Raw genomic sequence first — 17,013 nt, 5'->3', positions numbered from 1 at the left:
AATAATAAATATAATAAAATTACAATTATTGGAAGCTAACTTTCATGCCCAACAGATCTCTTAACTTGATGAAAGCATCAATCTTTAATGTCTTAGTGAGAATATCTGCAATCTGATCATGTTCTTCCCAACTTGGTCTCGTAGGAAGTGATATCAAATATCAATGTGTTTACTTCTTTGAAACTAGATTCTTTGCAAGATTAATTGCAGAGACATTGTCAACATATATCTTGATTGAAACATCTAGATTAAAACAAATTTGAGTCATGATATTGCTGAGCCAAACTAATTGACAAGCATTTCTTGTTGCTGCTACATACTCAGCTTTACAAGTAGATAATGCAACAATTGACTGTTTCTTTGATGACCACAAATAAACAGTTTTTCCGATCATAAAACAATAACCACTTGAGATGTTTTTTCATTCTCACTAATTTTTATAATATAATAATTTACTCATGCTTTTTAATTTGAATAATATAAGTATATTTTTCATTTTACAATCCATTTGACATATTTATACAATTCTATGTTATTATTATATTATGAATATGTTTTAATAACAAATTTTAAATATATAATTTAATTATTATAATTCTTATCACAAATATTTCATGACAACTTTGCTATCATTTTCATCATCCAACAAATTGTACCATGAAATAGTATTAATGTTATACATCTCTATATGATATATAATAAAGTACAAGACTATTTTGATAATAGTTCATTGATTCACTAGCAAAATATGAATACTTGGATCTCAGTTCTACATGCACATTAAAAATAATAAACAAAAAAAAACCATTTTTAAAATATAAAAATTAATAATGCTTTAATAATCAAATTAATAAGAGATATATTCAAAATTTAACATTTCTCTAGAAGTAGTTCGAGTAACTACAACTAATTATTAATGATACCAAAATGATAAGAAAGGTTAAGAGCAAGAAAAAATAGAAAAAATAAAATAAACACAACAACAATTTAAAGCTCTTCATTATTAAATTCAGAAGACAAAATAATTAAACATCCATAAAGGCTTCTAGTAAATGACTTAGTGGCACACATGAACACTACAATTTTAGAAAAACAAGAAAAAGTCCTAATTACATTTATTCTAAACCCAATCTTAAGATAATAAGATTTCTTTTTGGGTTTACTTAAGCCCATATTTTTCTATTGGGCTTCAGTTCCTTCTGGTGGATAATAAGGCTCAGGCAAACAAAATTTCTCAATGGTTCCATCTTCAATTGGTGTCTTTATAGGAGAAACCTTGATTTCGTATAGCTTCGGCCACAATTTTCCAGTTACTGCAAGCAAAACATATGTTACACTTATTTAAGGTTTAAAAAATTAATAGGAGAAAAAACTAAGAACATTAACTTTTAATTATTGATGTTTATTAGAGAATTTTTAGATGAAAAGAAACTTAATAATAAAAAACATAAAAATGTATTATGTGCATTCTTTAAATTTGAAGAAGATAATATTATCATAAAAAATTAACCAATTATAATATAAAACATGTATAGGAAAACAAGAACTTATCTAAATATAAATATAAAATGTTGTGGTAAAGTATAAGACTATTAATAATTTTAATATAAAAATATATAATAAAATATTTAAACCCTTGTTACGAATAAAACTCAAGCAATTTCCACCTTTTTTTTCAAAGATAAAAATTTGTAGATCTAGTACAAGTCAAGTAAACAAAAATACATATTTAGTGACAAATAAAACATTTATTATAATTAAAAATATTTACTTTAAGGTAAGTAAAACTATTTTAGAGTTTGTGCTTAATCCGTTCTGATTTTTGTGCACTAAATATGCAGGATAAATGAATGTATTAAATCAAATAGTTAGATTTTATCCATTTTAATAACTTTTCATTTTCATGTAATAAGTTATTTTTAATATTTAATATGTATAAATGAACTTAATTTTTCTAATAGATTCTTCTGACTAATTTATTTTTATTATGTAATAATTTATCCATGAATTTTAATTTGAGTAATACAAGTATAATTTTTATTTCACAAACCCATTTGACATATTTATACAATTCTCTTTTATAATGTAATAATTTATTCATGAATTTCAATCTAAGTAATGCAAGTATAATTTTCATTTCACAATCCAACATATTTATACAATTCTATGTTATTATATTATGAATATGTTTAATAACAAATTTTAAATTTGTAATTTAATAATTAGAAGATTAGAACTTACCAAAAATACGCTTCTGCTCACCATCCCATGCTATCCCATTCAAAACATCTTTCTCCTTAAATATAAAAGATATACATATAAGTGCAATACCAATTTTAATTTAAAAAAAGAGTGAGAGTAACATTTTGTTTTCATAAAAAAGTTTTTATATTATAACAACATTATAGAAGTGCAACATATATACACTGAATAATAGGCTAATTTCTTATCCTTAATATAAAAAGAGAAGTTCTTACATTGATCTCCCCAGTTTCTACAAGTTCTTTCCTGCATATTATAGACCAAATGAAACTTTAAGCAACTAATAAATAAAGAAATTTTCTATTTCTTTATAAAAAACATTACTAATTTTATAGACTAAAAATAATTAAATACTATATTGATTAAATTAGATATTATTTTAGAAAAAAAAAATTATTGATATCTAAATTAATTTTTATTATTAATAAATAATTTCTAAATTAATATTTAATTAATTATTAAAATTTTAATTTTAACTTTAGAATATAAATAATTGGTAGTTAAAATAATTTTTATACTAAAAAATAAATTTAAATTCAATTCATCTTCAAATTTACTTATAATATGATTATTACCTTATTTATATAATATAAATTGACTTTAAATTTAATCAATGTAAACTTTTTATGAAACTCAATTATTTTTTATTTTTTAGAAAAAATTTCTGTATATTTTTTTTTAAAATTATTCATTTCTAAAATATTTATTTTATGTATAAATGCTGAAAAAAAGTAGTACCTTAAATTTCGGAGGAGAATCCATCCAAGAATACTGCCATCACTTGGAGATATTCTTACAATGCAATCAGTCTAGACAAAAAAAAATATCAATCTCAAACAAAACTAACTAAGCCATGTACACATAAAAATCTTAATCTTTGAAAAGAAATATATTTGTGTAATTAAAATATTACCGGTAAAACATTTGCCCAAACTTCACCATTTATGTATTCCAATTCATTGAGATTGTATACTTGATGACCCTTATAGTAGATAACATGTTTTGTTACAGCTACAACAATAAGACAATGTAAATACCATGAAATACAAGATAAATTAGAACTCAACATTTTTGGGTAAGAGGTTTTTGGATACACATAAATAGTGAAAGAAAAAGAATGGAAGTTCATTTGGATAGAGAAACCTTTGAATGTTTGAGGATCAATTTGATACAAGGTTGAACTGCCATCACTTCCAAAAAACACTTTTCCATCGGTTGCCAGACCCCAACCATCATTCATATCATGATTAAATGTTCCAATCTATATAAATTGTAAAAGTAAGGTGTTATAGATTTGGTTAACCATGTTAGCATTTTAAAGACCAAACATAATTAGTTGTTATAGTGACTAAATTAGAGATTATTTTAGAGACTAAATAAATTTTGGGTTTCTAAATTAGTTTCTATTATTGTTAAATGGTTTTTAAATTGGTATCTAATTAGCAATCAATATTTTTGCTACCAAATTTAGAAACTAAATAATTGGTAGTTAAAATCTTGGTAGCTAATTAGATATCAATTTAAAAACTATTTAACAATAATAAAAACTAATTTAGAAACCAATTTTTTTTTTAGTTTCTAAAATGATCTCTAATTTAGTTACTATTATAACTCAATATTTTGGTTTCTAGTTTATGATTTTATCTTGTAGTGCAAGTACTTTATATTCTACATTAATTACTATAAAGATTAACTTACAATCTAAAGTAGTTGATACCTAATATTAAATATGAATTTTGGAAATTATTTTATAAATTTTTATTAATAATAAAAACTATTTTAGATATTAATAATTTTTTAATTTATAAAATAATATCTAATTTAGCTAATATAGTAATTAATTATTTTTTATTTTTAAAATTAATTTTTATTTAATAATTTTTTTTTAATATTAAATTTGAAATCACATTTATATGACCATACAATTGATTTTATATAGCATGCATGTTTAAAAATCTTCAAATTGTAGCTGCCAAGAAGATAATTGATATCAATAGAATAAAAAACTGAAATGAAAACTGCAACAAACCCTAAACCCAATTTCTTAAGCAATGAACAAGACAAAAGATTATGAGATGAAGGTAAAGCTACAAACTTGGTTTAAATTTTCAGTGTCATGTATGAAACCATCTGTCTGCAACCAAGTTACTTGATACAACCTACATAAAGTGTATTAGAATAAATCCAAATATCAAATGTTAGAGTGAAAATACACTTAAAAAAAATTATGGAATACAAACTAATTTTAGAGACAAAACAATTAGTTGATATTTAGACTAAATTAGAGATTATTTTATAAATTAAAAAAAAAAATCTAAATTAATTTTTATTGTTAAATAATTTTTAAATTGGTATCTAATTAGCTATCAACGTTTTAACTACCAATTATTTAGATTCTAAATTTTGTAACAAAAACCTTGATAGTTAATTAATACCAATTTAGAAACCAAAAGTTTTTTTAATCTCTATAATAGTCTATAATTTAGTTATGATAACAACTAATTATTTTGAGTTTCTAAAATTGGTTTCTATTATATTTATGCTTAGTTTGTTCAATATAAGTAAGCAACATAAATCAAAAACAAAATGCAACATATTATCTTGAACACCTATTGTTTAGGAGAGTTAAACCTTCCCCAAATAAGGAATCATCCATCTTATAAATATTTTGAACCTGCTTGTGGCACAAATAATTAGAAAATGGAGTGAACATAACTTACAAATATAGAGTTATTGGAAATCCAAATGAAATAAGAATAAAAAACAAGTGTATAGAAGAGCTCAAGAAATGAGTATATTTGTACCTTCCCAGTTAGAAGAGCAACTTTACGAACAGATGACTGAACCAACAAATAATTGAAAGGTTAAATGCAATATTAATTACACTTGTAGGAACACACAAGTATTAATTATAATTAATTAGGAAAAAAACTAACCGTTTTCTCTTTTATCTTAATTTTAAGATTCACTTTAATTATTTATCTTTCAACAAAGTATACTTTAAGTTTAAAATAATTACCGTTTTCAATTTTAAAACGTGACTTTAGACCTAATTTTAACTTTTTTTAATGTATAAAATTTGTTTCATCATATTTATTTATGTGAAAACTATTAGGGTTTATTATTATTAAACTGATAAAGATGATGATTTAATGTTTAATCATTGAACCGTAATTAAATCCTTTCTTGATCTATGTATTTTTCTTTTTACATTCACATTTGAAATGTTTTATTTTATTTCATTTTTTTTTAATTTATTAGGTCATCTCTCTCATAAAAATCAATGGATGATAGTTTAATTTATTTTTTTAAATTTGAATATGCCACATCACTTTCAACCTCTTCTTTCCACTTTTATTTTAACGTAGTTTATAACACACTATACAGTTAAATTTTTACTTGATTAGTGACCAAGAGATAGTTTTAATATATATTGTTATGAATCATATTTTATATAAAAATATTATCTTAAATTTTATGCTATCTCAGTATATTTCTAATTAGATTATTATATGTTTAATCATCAACTTCTACTAATTACAACATCAATTTTAAAATTTATATTTTTGATCATTAATTATACCATCTTCCATCATAAATCTTTTTTAAAAGACTCGGACCTTCTTTCTTTAATTCAATCTAAATTTAGTTGATAACACTACCGGAAGAAAATAATTAAATATAAATTAATTTTAAAAACTAAAAATAATTAAGTGTTATAATGACTAAATTAGAAGTCATTTTAGATATGAAATAATTTATTATTTCTAAATTAGTTTTTATTATTATTAAATAATTTTTAAATTGGTATCTAATTAGCTATCAAAGTTTTAATTACCAATTATTTAGATTCTAAATTTGGTAGCAAAAACATTGATAACTAATTAGATAACAATTTAAAAACTATTTAACAATAATATAAACTAATTTAAAATTCAAAAACTTTTTTAGTCTCTAAAATTGGTTTCTATTCAATGGTTTTCTTTTAGTTTACAAATTGAAATCAATTTTTAAAATAAAAAATTAAAATGAAAACAAATTGCTAAAAAATATTGTAGTGGTTGAAAAACTCTCTTTTAAATTTTATACTTAAAAATATTTACTTAATAATTTTTTAACATATTATATTAAACATGTTTAAATCTTGATTGTAAATATTAAAAAGGACTGAACTAATTTAAGAACTAAAAATAATTAAATGAAGATAAGATAAGAATCAATTAAAAGAACAAAGAGAAAGAAAAATAGATGAATAATGTTTACCTGCCCATAAAGGCCAGTTGACTCAAATAAGGTGTCATTTCCATAGTAAAGAAGGCCCTGAAATAAAATAAAATAAAAAGTCATTTTTCTCTTTCATAAGTGACAACTCAAACAATGTCCAAATCAACATTTTTTGGCATTTCTTAATTAATAATCACCTAAACTCTCTCCTCAAACATAAAGCCAAATATTCACACAGTTACATGAAAGGGTGTCAATTAGTTCTATCCAAGAAAATTGTGAAAAAACACATTTTCTTTTCCTTTTTTAGGCACTTTCCTCCTCTTAATTTTCTTATCCTTATTTTTTCCTTATCTAAACATACAAGTTATAAAAACTAGTTTTGAAATATTTTTTTGGATAAGATTAAATAAAGTTTTCGCTTTAAAAATGCTACAAACTTAATGAAAATAATCATGAAACATACAAAATGAAAAAAAAAAAAATATTAATTAACACCACTCATTGATCTCGTCTAGGTTTGGTTTAAGAAAAATAGAAGATAAATAAAATAAAATAATATTGAATCGAAAATGGCATTGTTATTATTATCATTTATTAATTTTGATTGGACTGAGTCACCGTTACAAATTGAATTGAGTTAATTGTGACTGAAAAACACGAAGAAAATTCTTTAATTTATTTAGATATGATTACTTTTTTGAATTATCTGACTCAATAATAAATACTCCTACAAACTCCTTCTTAATTCACATTGTGTAATTTTAAATAAATAAAATCAAATGAAATGAAAACACAATATAAAAATGTTTAATTTGAAAATAAATGGATTTTTAACTATGAAGTCCGGACACTCTTTTTAAATGGCGTGTCGATCACTCGTACGACACATGTAGGACACGTATCGGTGAAGTGTTCAATTCAAAAAGTATTTGTTAGATTTATGACTATTCTATTACGGTTCTAACACAATTTTTAAAAAAAACATTAATTTTCAAAAATTTCAAACTTTATTGTATAAATTACTATTATGACCATAAAAATAAGAAACAAATCATTGTGAACTAGTCATGAAAAACATCTTTCTGCTCCAAAACATAATTTGGAACATATTTGTATACATAAATCTTTATTGTCAATTTATATAATTTATAATTATATAATATATAGATTCATGTTCCCATGTCCTACATTTTAGAGATTTTAAGTATCTTTATGTCTATGTCCGAGTCGTATCAGTGTCCTACATAGATTTTACGTATCTATGTGTCCTACATAGATTTCTAAGATAAAAAAAAGTTAAAATAGAATTCTTATTTTATCTCATTTAACAGAGAAACTTCTTCTAAGTAGAATTTACTTTTTTTTTAATATTTTGTCTTTTTCTGAGTTCTGTGCTCTTATTTTCCTCTCTCTTTACAGTATTTCAGTTTAAAAAATAGATTACTTTTTAAAACTAGTTTAGAGGGGAAAATATTAATAAAATTATACATTTTTTTTTCTTTAAGAAAAAGCTAAAAGCTGGATGAAAATACTGATCAATATATGGAACACAAAAACTTTATATTTTTGTTAACATAAACCATTCGATTAATGTTAGTATTATAATAACTACAGAAGTGATGAACACTTTGGAAAAGAAATTTGATGACCTGGGTGAAGGCTTGTGGATCGTGAGGGAAGACGTTGACGATGGTGAAATTGGCATAGGAAATTTCATGTTCCAACGCGCAGCAACTGTTCGACGAAAGGACAAAGAGAACGATGACGGAGAGAAGGAGAGAAGCAGCCATGGAAATTGTAAGAGTGAGTCTGAGTGAGAGTCAGAAACACATTTAAAGAGTTACGCAGATTAGGTGCCAATGTTATACACGTGAAGTGTGAGTTGGTATATTTATATTCATTAATTAAACTTCTTCTTTGTATTATTTAAAAAGGGCTATATATAAAAATTTAGAATGCTGGTATAATTATAATAATATTTTTTTAAATAAAAATTAAATATTTATAATTATATATATTAATTTTACAGAAATTTACAAGTGTTTCTTCTATATAATTATAAAATTAAATAATTAATTTTTATGTATACAAATTTTTATCACTGTAATATAAATTTAGTAATATTTTTAATTAATTTTATTATAAAATCAATTCACCCCTTGTTGTGTTTTTATCCATTCATATTTTACATGATTATGGTATTTTTTTTTAAGTGTGTAATAATGATACTTGAAACGATATCAATGATAGCTGAAACGATATCATTGTTTTAATAATTATTGGATAATTAACGATTCACATTTTCTATATAACTATATTATAACTTTTAATACTATTATTTTAATACTTTTTCATATTATTTAATCTTAAACTCACTATTTATTATATATATTTATTTTTAAATTTATCAAATTAAAAATTATATAGAAGTGTAAGAGTTTTCAAAGTAACATTTTCTTTGTAATAATTATATTAACACATTCAATGATACCAATAGTAAGAGAGTGAAAGAAAAGCTTAAAATGTAACAAGTATTAGATTTAGTTTTGAGCATTTCAATTGTTAACTTTTTAAAATAAAAAAATAATAAAAATAAATTTTACTTGTGTGATTTATCACTAATTTTATTTGATGAGTTATTTCTTTCATAACTATAATGTAAAATGTGTGCTAAATTCTCTTTATTTAAAGAGAAAGTCATCGAGTTATCAATAGTTCTAACACAAATAATCAAAAGAAGAAAAAAAATAAAAATCAACTTCTTGTAATTGAAATAACCATGTAAAAGGTTATGATGATGATGCATGTCCAGAAGCAGGATTTATTGCATTCAACGCTCCCACTGTTCCATCTTTTTCGTTTTCTTTTTCATGCATCTCTCTCTCTCTTCCTTTGTCTCGTTCTTTTAGGCATGTGTTTTTGCATTATCACATGCATCTATGTTACGTCTCTTCTGCGGCAAATATTTACAACACAATAATCATGGAAATAAATTTTATCAAGAAAAAAAAATAATCATACACAAATTTTGACAATAAATAGAAATGTTTGTGATTTAAATCTCCAGTTTCCGAGGTGATAATCTTTTTTACTTCTACATATATATATAACGTGACTTTTGTATATATTTTCAATGTAATATATATATATATATATTCACGTACATAATATAGTCACATCAGATTTAAGTTATTTAAATAAATTTTTTAACATGAAAAAATTATATATAAAAATAATAATTTAATTAGCAATTCATAACACTTATCTAACCTAAGACTAAGATTAAAAATCAAACTCAAATAATAAGTTCATTAGATTAGAGTTCAAGTTGCACATCTACATATGTCACGATGAAAGAATTTTTCACTTAGTTTGTCACTACTTGATGTCTTAATTTATGTGACTTAGATTATCAATGGAGCAAGTGATCTTTATTACAATATAAGTGTCACATAGAAGAATCTTCTTTTAGGTAGAGCAGAAATTTCTTTTCTTGAGCCAAAGTATGGTGGAGAGCTGACTTATAATTCTATTTGCTTGAACGAGAAAATAAGACCAAAAACAAGGTTGATTATGGAATTCCTATTCTGAAAACACTAGTTACTTACAAAACTCCCATTTTAGAATCATCCAAAACTATCAAAGATAATTTCGATATTTCAAAGAAAGTATAGGTGCAAGAAGAAAAATGTAGGGGTGCAGGAAGAAACACCCCAGAAAATTATGGGTGCCCTACACAAATAAAGAGAACGTAAAATTGGGGACCCATGTACCCTATGTGAATTGAAGTGTTTCTTCTTTCACTCCAGTAAATTTCTCCTTGCACCCCTTTTTTTTAAAAAAAAAAATTGACTTCCAAATTACTTTTTCCAGAATACTTTTAGAATATATTTTTTTTAACATATTTTTTGAATTCTAGAATTATCATTTTAGAAGTTAAAAAAATATGTTCTAAAAAAGATATTCTGAAATGATTTTTTTATCTTTTGAATTTTCTATTCTAAAAATATATTTTACTTCTATAACACTCTCTATTATGAAATTATCCAAAATTGTTCAAAATAATTTAGATATTTTGAAGAAAGAAACACCCCGTAAATTGCAAAGAAAAGATGGGAGCAAACTGGCCAATTGCATCACATGCATGGTAAAAGTAAAAAAAGGGTCATCGTGAATGCAATTAATACGTGAAGGAACAAAACAAACCATAAAAGCCGGGGACCCCTTTTTTTGCTCTCTCTTTTATTATGTGGACACTCCAATTGCAATTGCGTACAATTTCATGAGCCAAAATCAAGCAAATAAGGGTTAAAAAAATACACATAAAGATAACAGAAAAACGTATGAATGGTGGAAGAAAAGAAAGAGCCCACCTGTGAATGAGCAAGCTTCAAACGTGTATTAATAGAAGCATTGAGCGGAAAAGCCAATGGCCCCAAATGACCCTATTTACCAATTCTCTCACGTAAATTAATATTAGCACGTCAATGCATGGTTAAACAAAAACGACTATTTACAGTTATATTTCTGCTACAGTATAATAGTTATTTTTTTGAAAAAAATTATTTAATATTGTCGCGAAATAAATAATTTAAATATTCCTAATTTCATAAAATATAATTATAAAATAATTTTATATTAAATTTAAATAATATTATTAATTTATAATAATTTTTTATAATAATAATTAATTCAATATTTACACATACTACTAATTTTTTTTGTCATTTTCATAACCAAACAAAAACACAAATGCAACAACATCCAACATAATATAATAATCAATTATGTTTCATTTATAACATTGATGATCAATTATATCTTCAAAATCAATGAATAATCGATTATGTTTAATTTATAACATAATACATATTTTTTTTTATCAGCAAAGAATGAAATTAATTTAAAAGGAATACAAAGGGGTATTCCAACCCTTTTACACGAAACACCCTCAAGGGAGGGGAGAACGACCTGTTTGCTATAAAATGCTACAAAAAACTAGCATTAAAAAACATCCTACCTCTATAACGCTAAACACACTAAAACAAACACAACAACAACACCATCGAGCATCCCCACAAACCACAGGACCTCCTTCATCCTTACACTCTATAAAGCCTTAAACACATGAATGAACCTGAAAACTACAGAAAAAAGAGTTTAGTAGCATTTTGCTCATTCACCTCCACAATCCCCTGTTTCTGCTATTCCGCTGTTAGTAACTCATGACTTGGCAGCACACAATTGGATATAGTCCACCGCAAGTTGCGAGACATAGCACTACTTGTCAAGTTTCTTCCAAACGAGCACCGAAAAAAAATGGAACCCCACTAGAGGCTGTAGAAATCAGCGTTTTGAGCAGTCCCTACCAGCCATTCCCTTGATTCAGCTATTCCACTATTGGTATTACAGCACTCTGTAGCACACAAATGTTCCCGAACGCGAATTCCGGGATTGGCGACACACTAGCATCAACCACTGGAAAACCTGCACAAATCAAACAAGACAGCCCCAAACACACAATATGTGCCTTTGCAGCAGCACCACCAACTAAGAAATAGAGGTCCACCCCTTTGCCAGAGTTTACACCCCCCAAAAAAGATAGAAATTGGTTTACAATACTTCCACCTTAGACAAAGCATGTCCCCGTACAAACTTACATTCACCAAACATACAAGTGCAAAGAAAAAACGCAGCCCCTCCCCTACGGAGACCGTTGTAATGTGAAAGGTGCTCTACTTTTCCAGGCCCATGTCAAAGAGACATTTAACACAAAGAATCGCTTCCTCTCTGTTGCATGATACAGTCTTTCCCACTAAAAGACCGAACCTGGACCTTACTTCTAGATGATTAAGCCTGCCGAAAGGGTTTGCCCACATCACACTCCTACCACACCCCTACCAATCCCACAAAACATACATTGCCAAGGCAACAAGGTCACAACAGATAAAGTTTTTCTTGTGATAAAAAAAAAGCACCATGATTCCTTTGCTTCTGCAGAAACGCCACAGTGCCTGACCCAGGGGGGAACCATGTCCACTTTCATGGATAAACTCCCAAAACACGTCTACTCTCATAGACAGAACAAAGATCACCTTATACCTGCTAATAACCAACCTCACAACCTTATTGCACCATACCTGATCCGGCTCGAACTCCAATCGATCAGCGAACCAAGAGAAGGCACTGGTTTGGATACAAAAGCTAGTTAGAGAAGGCGTACGAAAAATCTGATGTTTTATGCTTTAACCATAACCATGACTGCAGCTGAGCGTTCTAGAAAATCTCATCAAAATCAGGCACCCCTTGTCTGAAGACCACTATGTTCCTATGCTCCCAAATACAGCTAACGATAGCCGCCCAAAAACCTAACCAAACCTGGTTTTGTTTGCTGGAAAGATGTATTAGAGGAAAATTCATAAGGTGGTTCATGAGATCCTTATTTTGGACACCTAGAGTACCAATCCACCTATAACACCAGGACCATACTTGTTGTGCAAAACCGCATTCTAAAAAAAGGTGTTGAGAGGATTCCTCCAACAGATTGCAAAGAACACAACAGGTTGAGGTCATAGGCACACCTCTACTCAACAAATTAACTCTATTAGGAATTCTATCAATGAGGATTCTCCAAGCTGTAGTCAGAACTATGGGCATGGCTTTAGCTTGCCATAGAAGACTAAACACACTTTCCTTTGCAGCTGAGCATTGGTGATTAGCCAACATAGAATATGCTGACTTTACGTACCCTTCTGGTCCCCATTCCATACAAGTTGATCAAAGGAATCCTTACACAAAACACCCGTACTTAGTCTGGATAACATGTCTGCCTCCATATCCATCTCCCATTGAAACATGTCCCTCCTCCAATTCAGATTCCACCGCCAGTTATTCTCTTCCCATACTCCTACCTCCCCCACCCTTTTACCTTGGTCAAGTGACAAGGAAAATAGTCTAGGATACACCGATCTAAGACAATCATTCCCAAGCCACAGATCCTCCCACAATCTCACTATGGCTCCATTTCCTACTTTCCACCCAATTACCTTTTGGAATCAACCATCTTCCACACCTTCACCGCAGATTTTAGTGAGATCCTTCCACCACCAAGATTGGTATTTTGACCTAAGCTGTATATTTTCTGCTACATTGCCATATTTAGATGAGATAATCTCTTTCCATTTGCCTCCTTCACTACTCATGAGCCTCCATCTCCATTTTGCCAGGAGGGCCACATTAAAGTTCTTCATTTCCTTCACCTCCAAACCTCCTAACTCTAGAGGCTTACACACATTATCCCAGCTAACCCAAGAAATCGACTTGCTCTGTTTTCCCCAAGCCCATAAGAACTTCCTCTGAATACTACTGATTTTATTGTACCCTGCTACGGGAGCTTTGAATATCGAGAGGTAAAACAAAGGAAAGGCAGTGAACACCGATTTCAACAAACAGATTCGTCCTGCCATTGATAGAAATCTCCCTTTCCAAGAGCTAAGTTTAACTTCGACCTTTTTAACTACCGGATCCCAAAACTGTATCTTCCTCGGATTACCACCCACCTCAACCCCCAGATATTCGAAAGGAAGCTTCATCATTTTGCAATTCAGAGTTTTAGCATATGTGCTCAAAGCAAAGCCATCCACCTTAATACCGGACAATTTAGACTTGTGAAAATCAACTTTCAAGCCCGATACAATCTCATAGCAACGAAGGATAACCTTAATTGCAAAAATGTTATCAAAGTTATCCTCACACATAAAAAATGTGTCATCAGCAAACTGTAGCAAACAACACTCGACATTGTTTCTTCCCACCTTCAGACCCCTAAGAACATTCGTTCTCAACGCTTGTCTGACCAAACCTGCTAACCCTTCAGCAACCACTAAGAAAAGGAATGGGGCCACTGGATCACCCTGTCTCAACCCCCTGGAAGGTTTGAATTCCTCCGTAGGGCTCCCATTCACCAACACAGATACTGACAATGAAACCAAACACCCTTTAACCCACGAGATCCACTTGTCATTGAAGCCTAGCCTGTGAAGCATATCAAACAAAAAACTCCACCTCACTGAGTCGTATGCCTTTTCAAAATCCACCTTGAAGCACACCCCGCTTTTCCCATTTCTCTTTACATCCTCGAGGACCTCATTAGCCATGACAACGTTGTCCAATAATCCTCTACCACAAATAAAGGCTTACTAGCATTCATCAATGATTAAAGGCATTATAATCTTCACACGGCTTGACAAAACTTTAGTAATAATCTTGTAGATTACTCCTACAAGAAAAATGGGTCTGAATTGATCGAGCGAAGACGGATCTCTTACTTTGGGAATGAGCGCAATGAAGGAAGCATTACAACCCTTCGGAAGAGAACCAGTGATATGAAAAAGTTGCACTACAGCCATAATATCTGCCTTAAGCACTTCCCAACAACTCTTAATAAAATTGAAATTGAAACCATCCGGGCCCGGGCTTTTTGATCCTCCACATTCCCTTACAGCAGTTTTCACTTCTTCCTCGGTGAAGCTGACAATCATTTTTCTGCTTACCTCCAAAGGCAACGACCTGAATTCCACCGAACCCAAATGTACACCAAAATCATGCATAGCCATGAATCTCTTCTCAAAGAGTAGCTTTGCTTCCCTCCTTACAACTTCCGGTTCCTCACACCATTGCGAGTTAACCTCAACTCCTTTGACCTTATTTCTTAGCCTTCTCCAACGAATCGCAAAATGGAAGAATTTGGAGTTAAAGTCCCCATGTTTAAGCCAATTCACTCTAGCTTTTTGCCTGTAGATGGATTCTAACTTTCTATTGACCAACCCCAATTGACTGAGCAGATCTATTCTTCTCAACCTCCCCTCGTCCTCTAAAGCATCAATGTCATCCTCCCCGTCTAATTTCTCAATTTCCATCTCAATGCGCCTTTTATGAGATTCCACACAACCAAACACACTTTTGTTCCACTCCTTAAGATCAGCCTTTAAGAGTTTCAGCTTTTCTTTAAGAACGGAAATGCGATTACCTTCCACCTGATAAGATTCCCATTTATCCTTTATCATTTCAGTAAACCCCGGTTCCTTCAGCTATACATCCAGGGTTCCAAAAGGTTTGGACCCCCAATCTTTGGCGCAAGATTTTAGGACTAGAGCACAGTGATCCGAGACGACTCTCTGTTGCACATATTGTTTGGATGCCGGCCAAAAATGAAGCCACTCTTCAGAGACCAGAAATCTATCTAGTCTGCTCTTTGCTGCTCCGTTCACTTTGAACCAAGTAAACTTCTTCCCTACACCAGGAATGTCCATCCAACCATTTGTCTCAATAAACTTATTGAACCCTGCAATCTCCTTCTTTTGGCTTGAATGACCTCTGATCCCTTTCCTCTCCTCGGGCCTCCTTACAGCATTGAAATCACTGCATAAACACCAAGCCAAATTCTGATAGGATTGCTTGAATGACGTTAAAGCTTCCCACAAAATAATTTTATCCTGTAAGTTACACGCTGCATAAACATTTACCACCACACAATGACATTTTGCTTCAAGGTGATAGCCCACTATAGCAATAAAGTCAACCCCAACAGCGTGACTTCCGTACTCGAATGCTTCCTTATTCCACATTGTTAGCATACTTCCTGCCCCGTTAATCCCTTCATGATGGACCCAACCAATGTTACAACTTCTCCACAAAGGAAAGCATCTGGCATCTGAGAAAGAAGAAGTTTTCATTTCTTGCAAACATAGAAAATCAGCACCCTCCTTAGACACAAGGTGACTCAAATACCTTGCTTTTGTCCCCCCCTCCCAACCCTCTAATATTGAGGCTGATTATAATCATGGTAACTCCTTCCCACTTCCCACCCGAGATGCCTCTTTATCATCCTTATCCCTTTCCTCTAGTCGATCCAGCTCTCCAACCAGATTCCCCTCACCCCCTGGGCACTCCAGTCCGAGATTGCGTTCCAATTCCCAAATTCGAACTGATTCCGCATCCTTGACTTCCAGCTTCAACCGATCATTGCAAAGGCAAATGTCTATACTCGACTCCGCCAAGGCATAGTGGCTAAGCCTAGACGAAGAATTTTCCCCATGCTGGAATGTTCCGACTCCCCCGTTCGACCTCCCTTTCGTTTGAGCAGTTTGTGTACCCAGCCCTCGCATAGACCTAAGTCTACGGAATTCCAGTGACGACTTGCGGCCCACTTCTCCATTAGAAACAACATCGTGTTCCGCAATTGATTCTACATCGTTGGTCGTCTTGCACCACTTAACACTTCCGTTTGATTGTGGATCCGAGCTCCCCGTAGATGAGCTCTCTCTCTCACTGCTACGGTGAACTGCATGGCATGGATTAACATCAGAATTGCTCACCTGCGTTTGCAACACGACACGGTGCTCCCCATCTTCCTTTGTACAAAGATGAAATGACGCAGCCATGGTAACGAGCCCTTCCTCCTCACAACGCATAACCGTTTTTTCCCCTTTGCTACTTGACGTTGGGCCCCTTGAAATTCCTTCT

At 30.1% G+C, this 17,013-nt stretch overlaps 2 protein-coding genes across 2 annotated transcripts; both read right to left on the bottom strand.

The window, feature by feature from the left end:
• Window positions 1-971: 971 nt before the first annotated feature.
• LOC137837583 (glutaminyl-peptide cyclotransferase-like) lies at window positions 972-8,355 on the bottom strand. The gene is made up of 11 exons (XM_068646608.1): window positions 8,139-8,355; window positions 6,526-6,582; window positions 5,067-5,102; window positions 4,872-4,936; window positions 4,358-4,421; window positions 3,406-3,523; window positions 3,176-3,273; window positions 3,001-3,071; window positions 2,478-2,508; window positions 2,242-2,296; window positions 972-1,313 (listed from the first exon to the last, which is right to left on the bottom strand). Exons 1-11 carry the CDS (start codon window positions 8,277-8,279, stop codon window positions 1,180-1,182), a joined length of 870 nt encoding a protein of 289 aa, XP_068502709.1. The 5' UTR covers window positions 8,280-8,355; the 3' UTR covers window positions 972-1,179.
• Window positions 8,356-15,578: 7,223 nt separating this feature from the next.
• LOC137838762 (uncharacterized) lies at window positions 15,579-16,223 on the bottom strand. The gene has a single exon (XM_068647988.1). It carries the CDS (start codon window positions 16,221-16,223, stop codon window positions 15,579-15,581), a length of 645 nt encoding a protein of 214 aa, XP_068504089.1.
• Between the last annotated feature and the right edge of the window lie 790 nt (window positions 16,224-17,013).

This window comes from Phaseolus vulgaris, chromosome 4 (assembly GCF_000499845.2).
Source record: "Phaseolus vulgaris cultivar G19833 chromosome 4, P. vulgaris v2.0, whole genome shotgun sequence".
Lineage (NCBI taxonomy): Eukaryota > Viridiplantae > Streptophyta > Magnoliopsida > Fabales > Fabaceae > Phaseolus > Phaseolus vulgaris.
Note: the sequence above shows the minus strand (reverse complement) of the source record. Positions and strands in the feature narration are given on the sequence as shown.

Bases quoted from the DNA above. Each gene is read 5' to 3' on its own strand.
- LOC137837583 (XM_068646608.1), bottom strand. From the start codon at position 8,279: ATGGCTGCTTCTCTCCTTCTCTCCGTCATCGTTCTCTTTGTCCTTTCG. The intron at 4,937-5,066 runs GTACAAATATAC...TGCCACAAGCAG, and splicing joins TTGCTCTTCTAACTGGGAAG to GTTCAAAATATTTATAAGAT. The intron at 3,072-3,175 runs GTAATATTTTAA...TTTTTTGTCTAG, and splicing joins TTTGGGCAAATGTTTTACCG to ACTGATTGCATTGTAAGAAT.
- LOC137838762 (XM_068647988.1), bottom strand. From the start codon at position 16,223: ATGAAAACTTCTTCTTTCTCAGATGCCAGATGCTTTCCTTTGTGGAGA.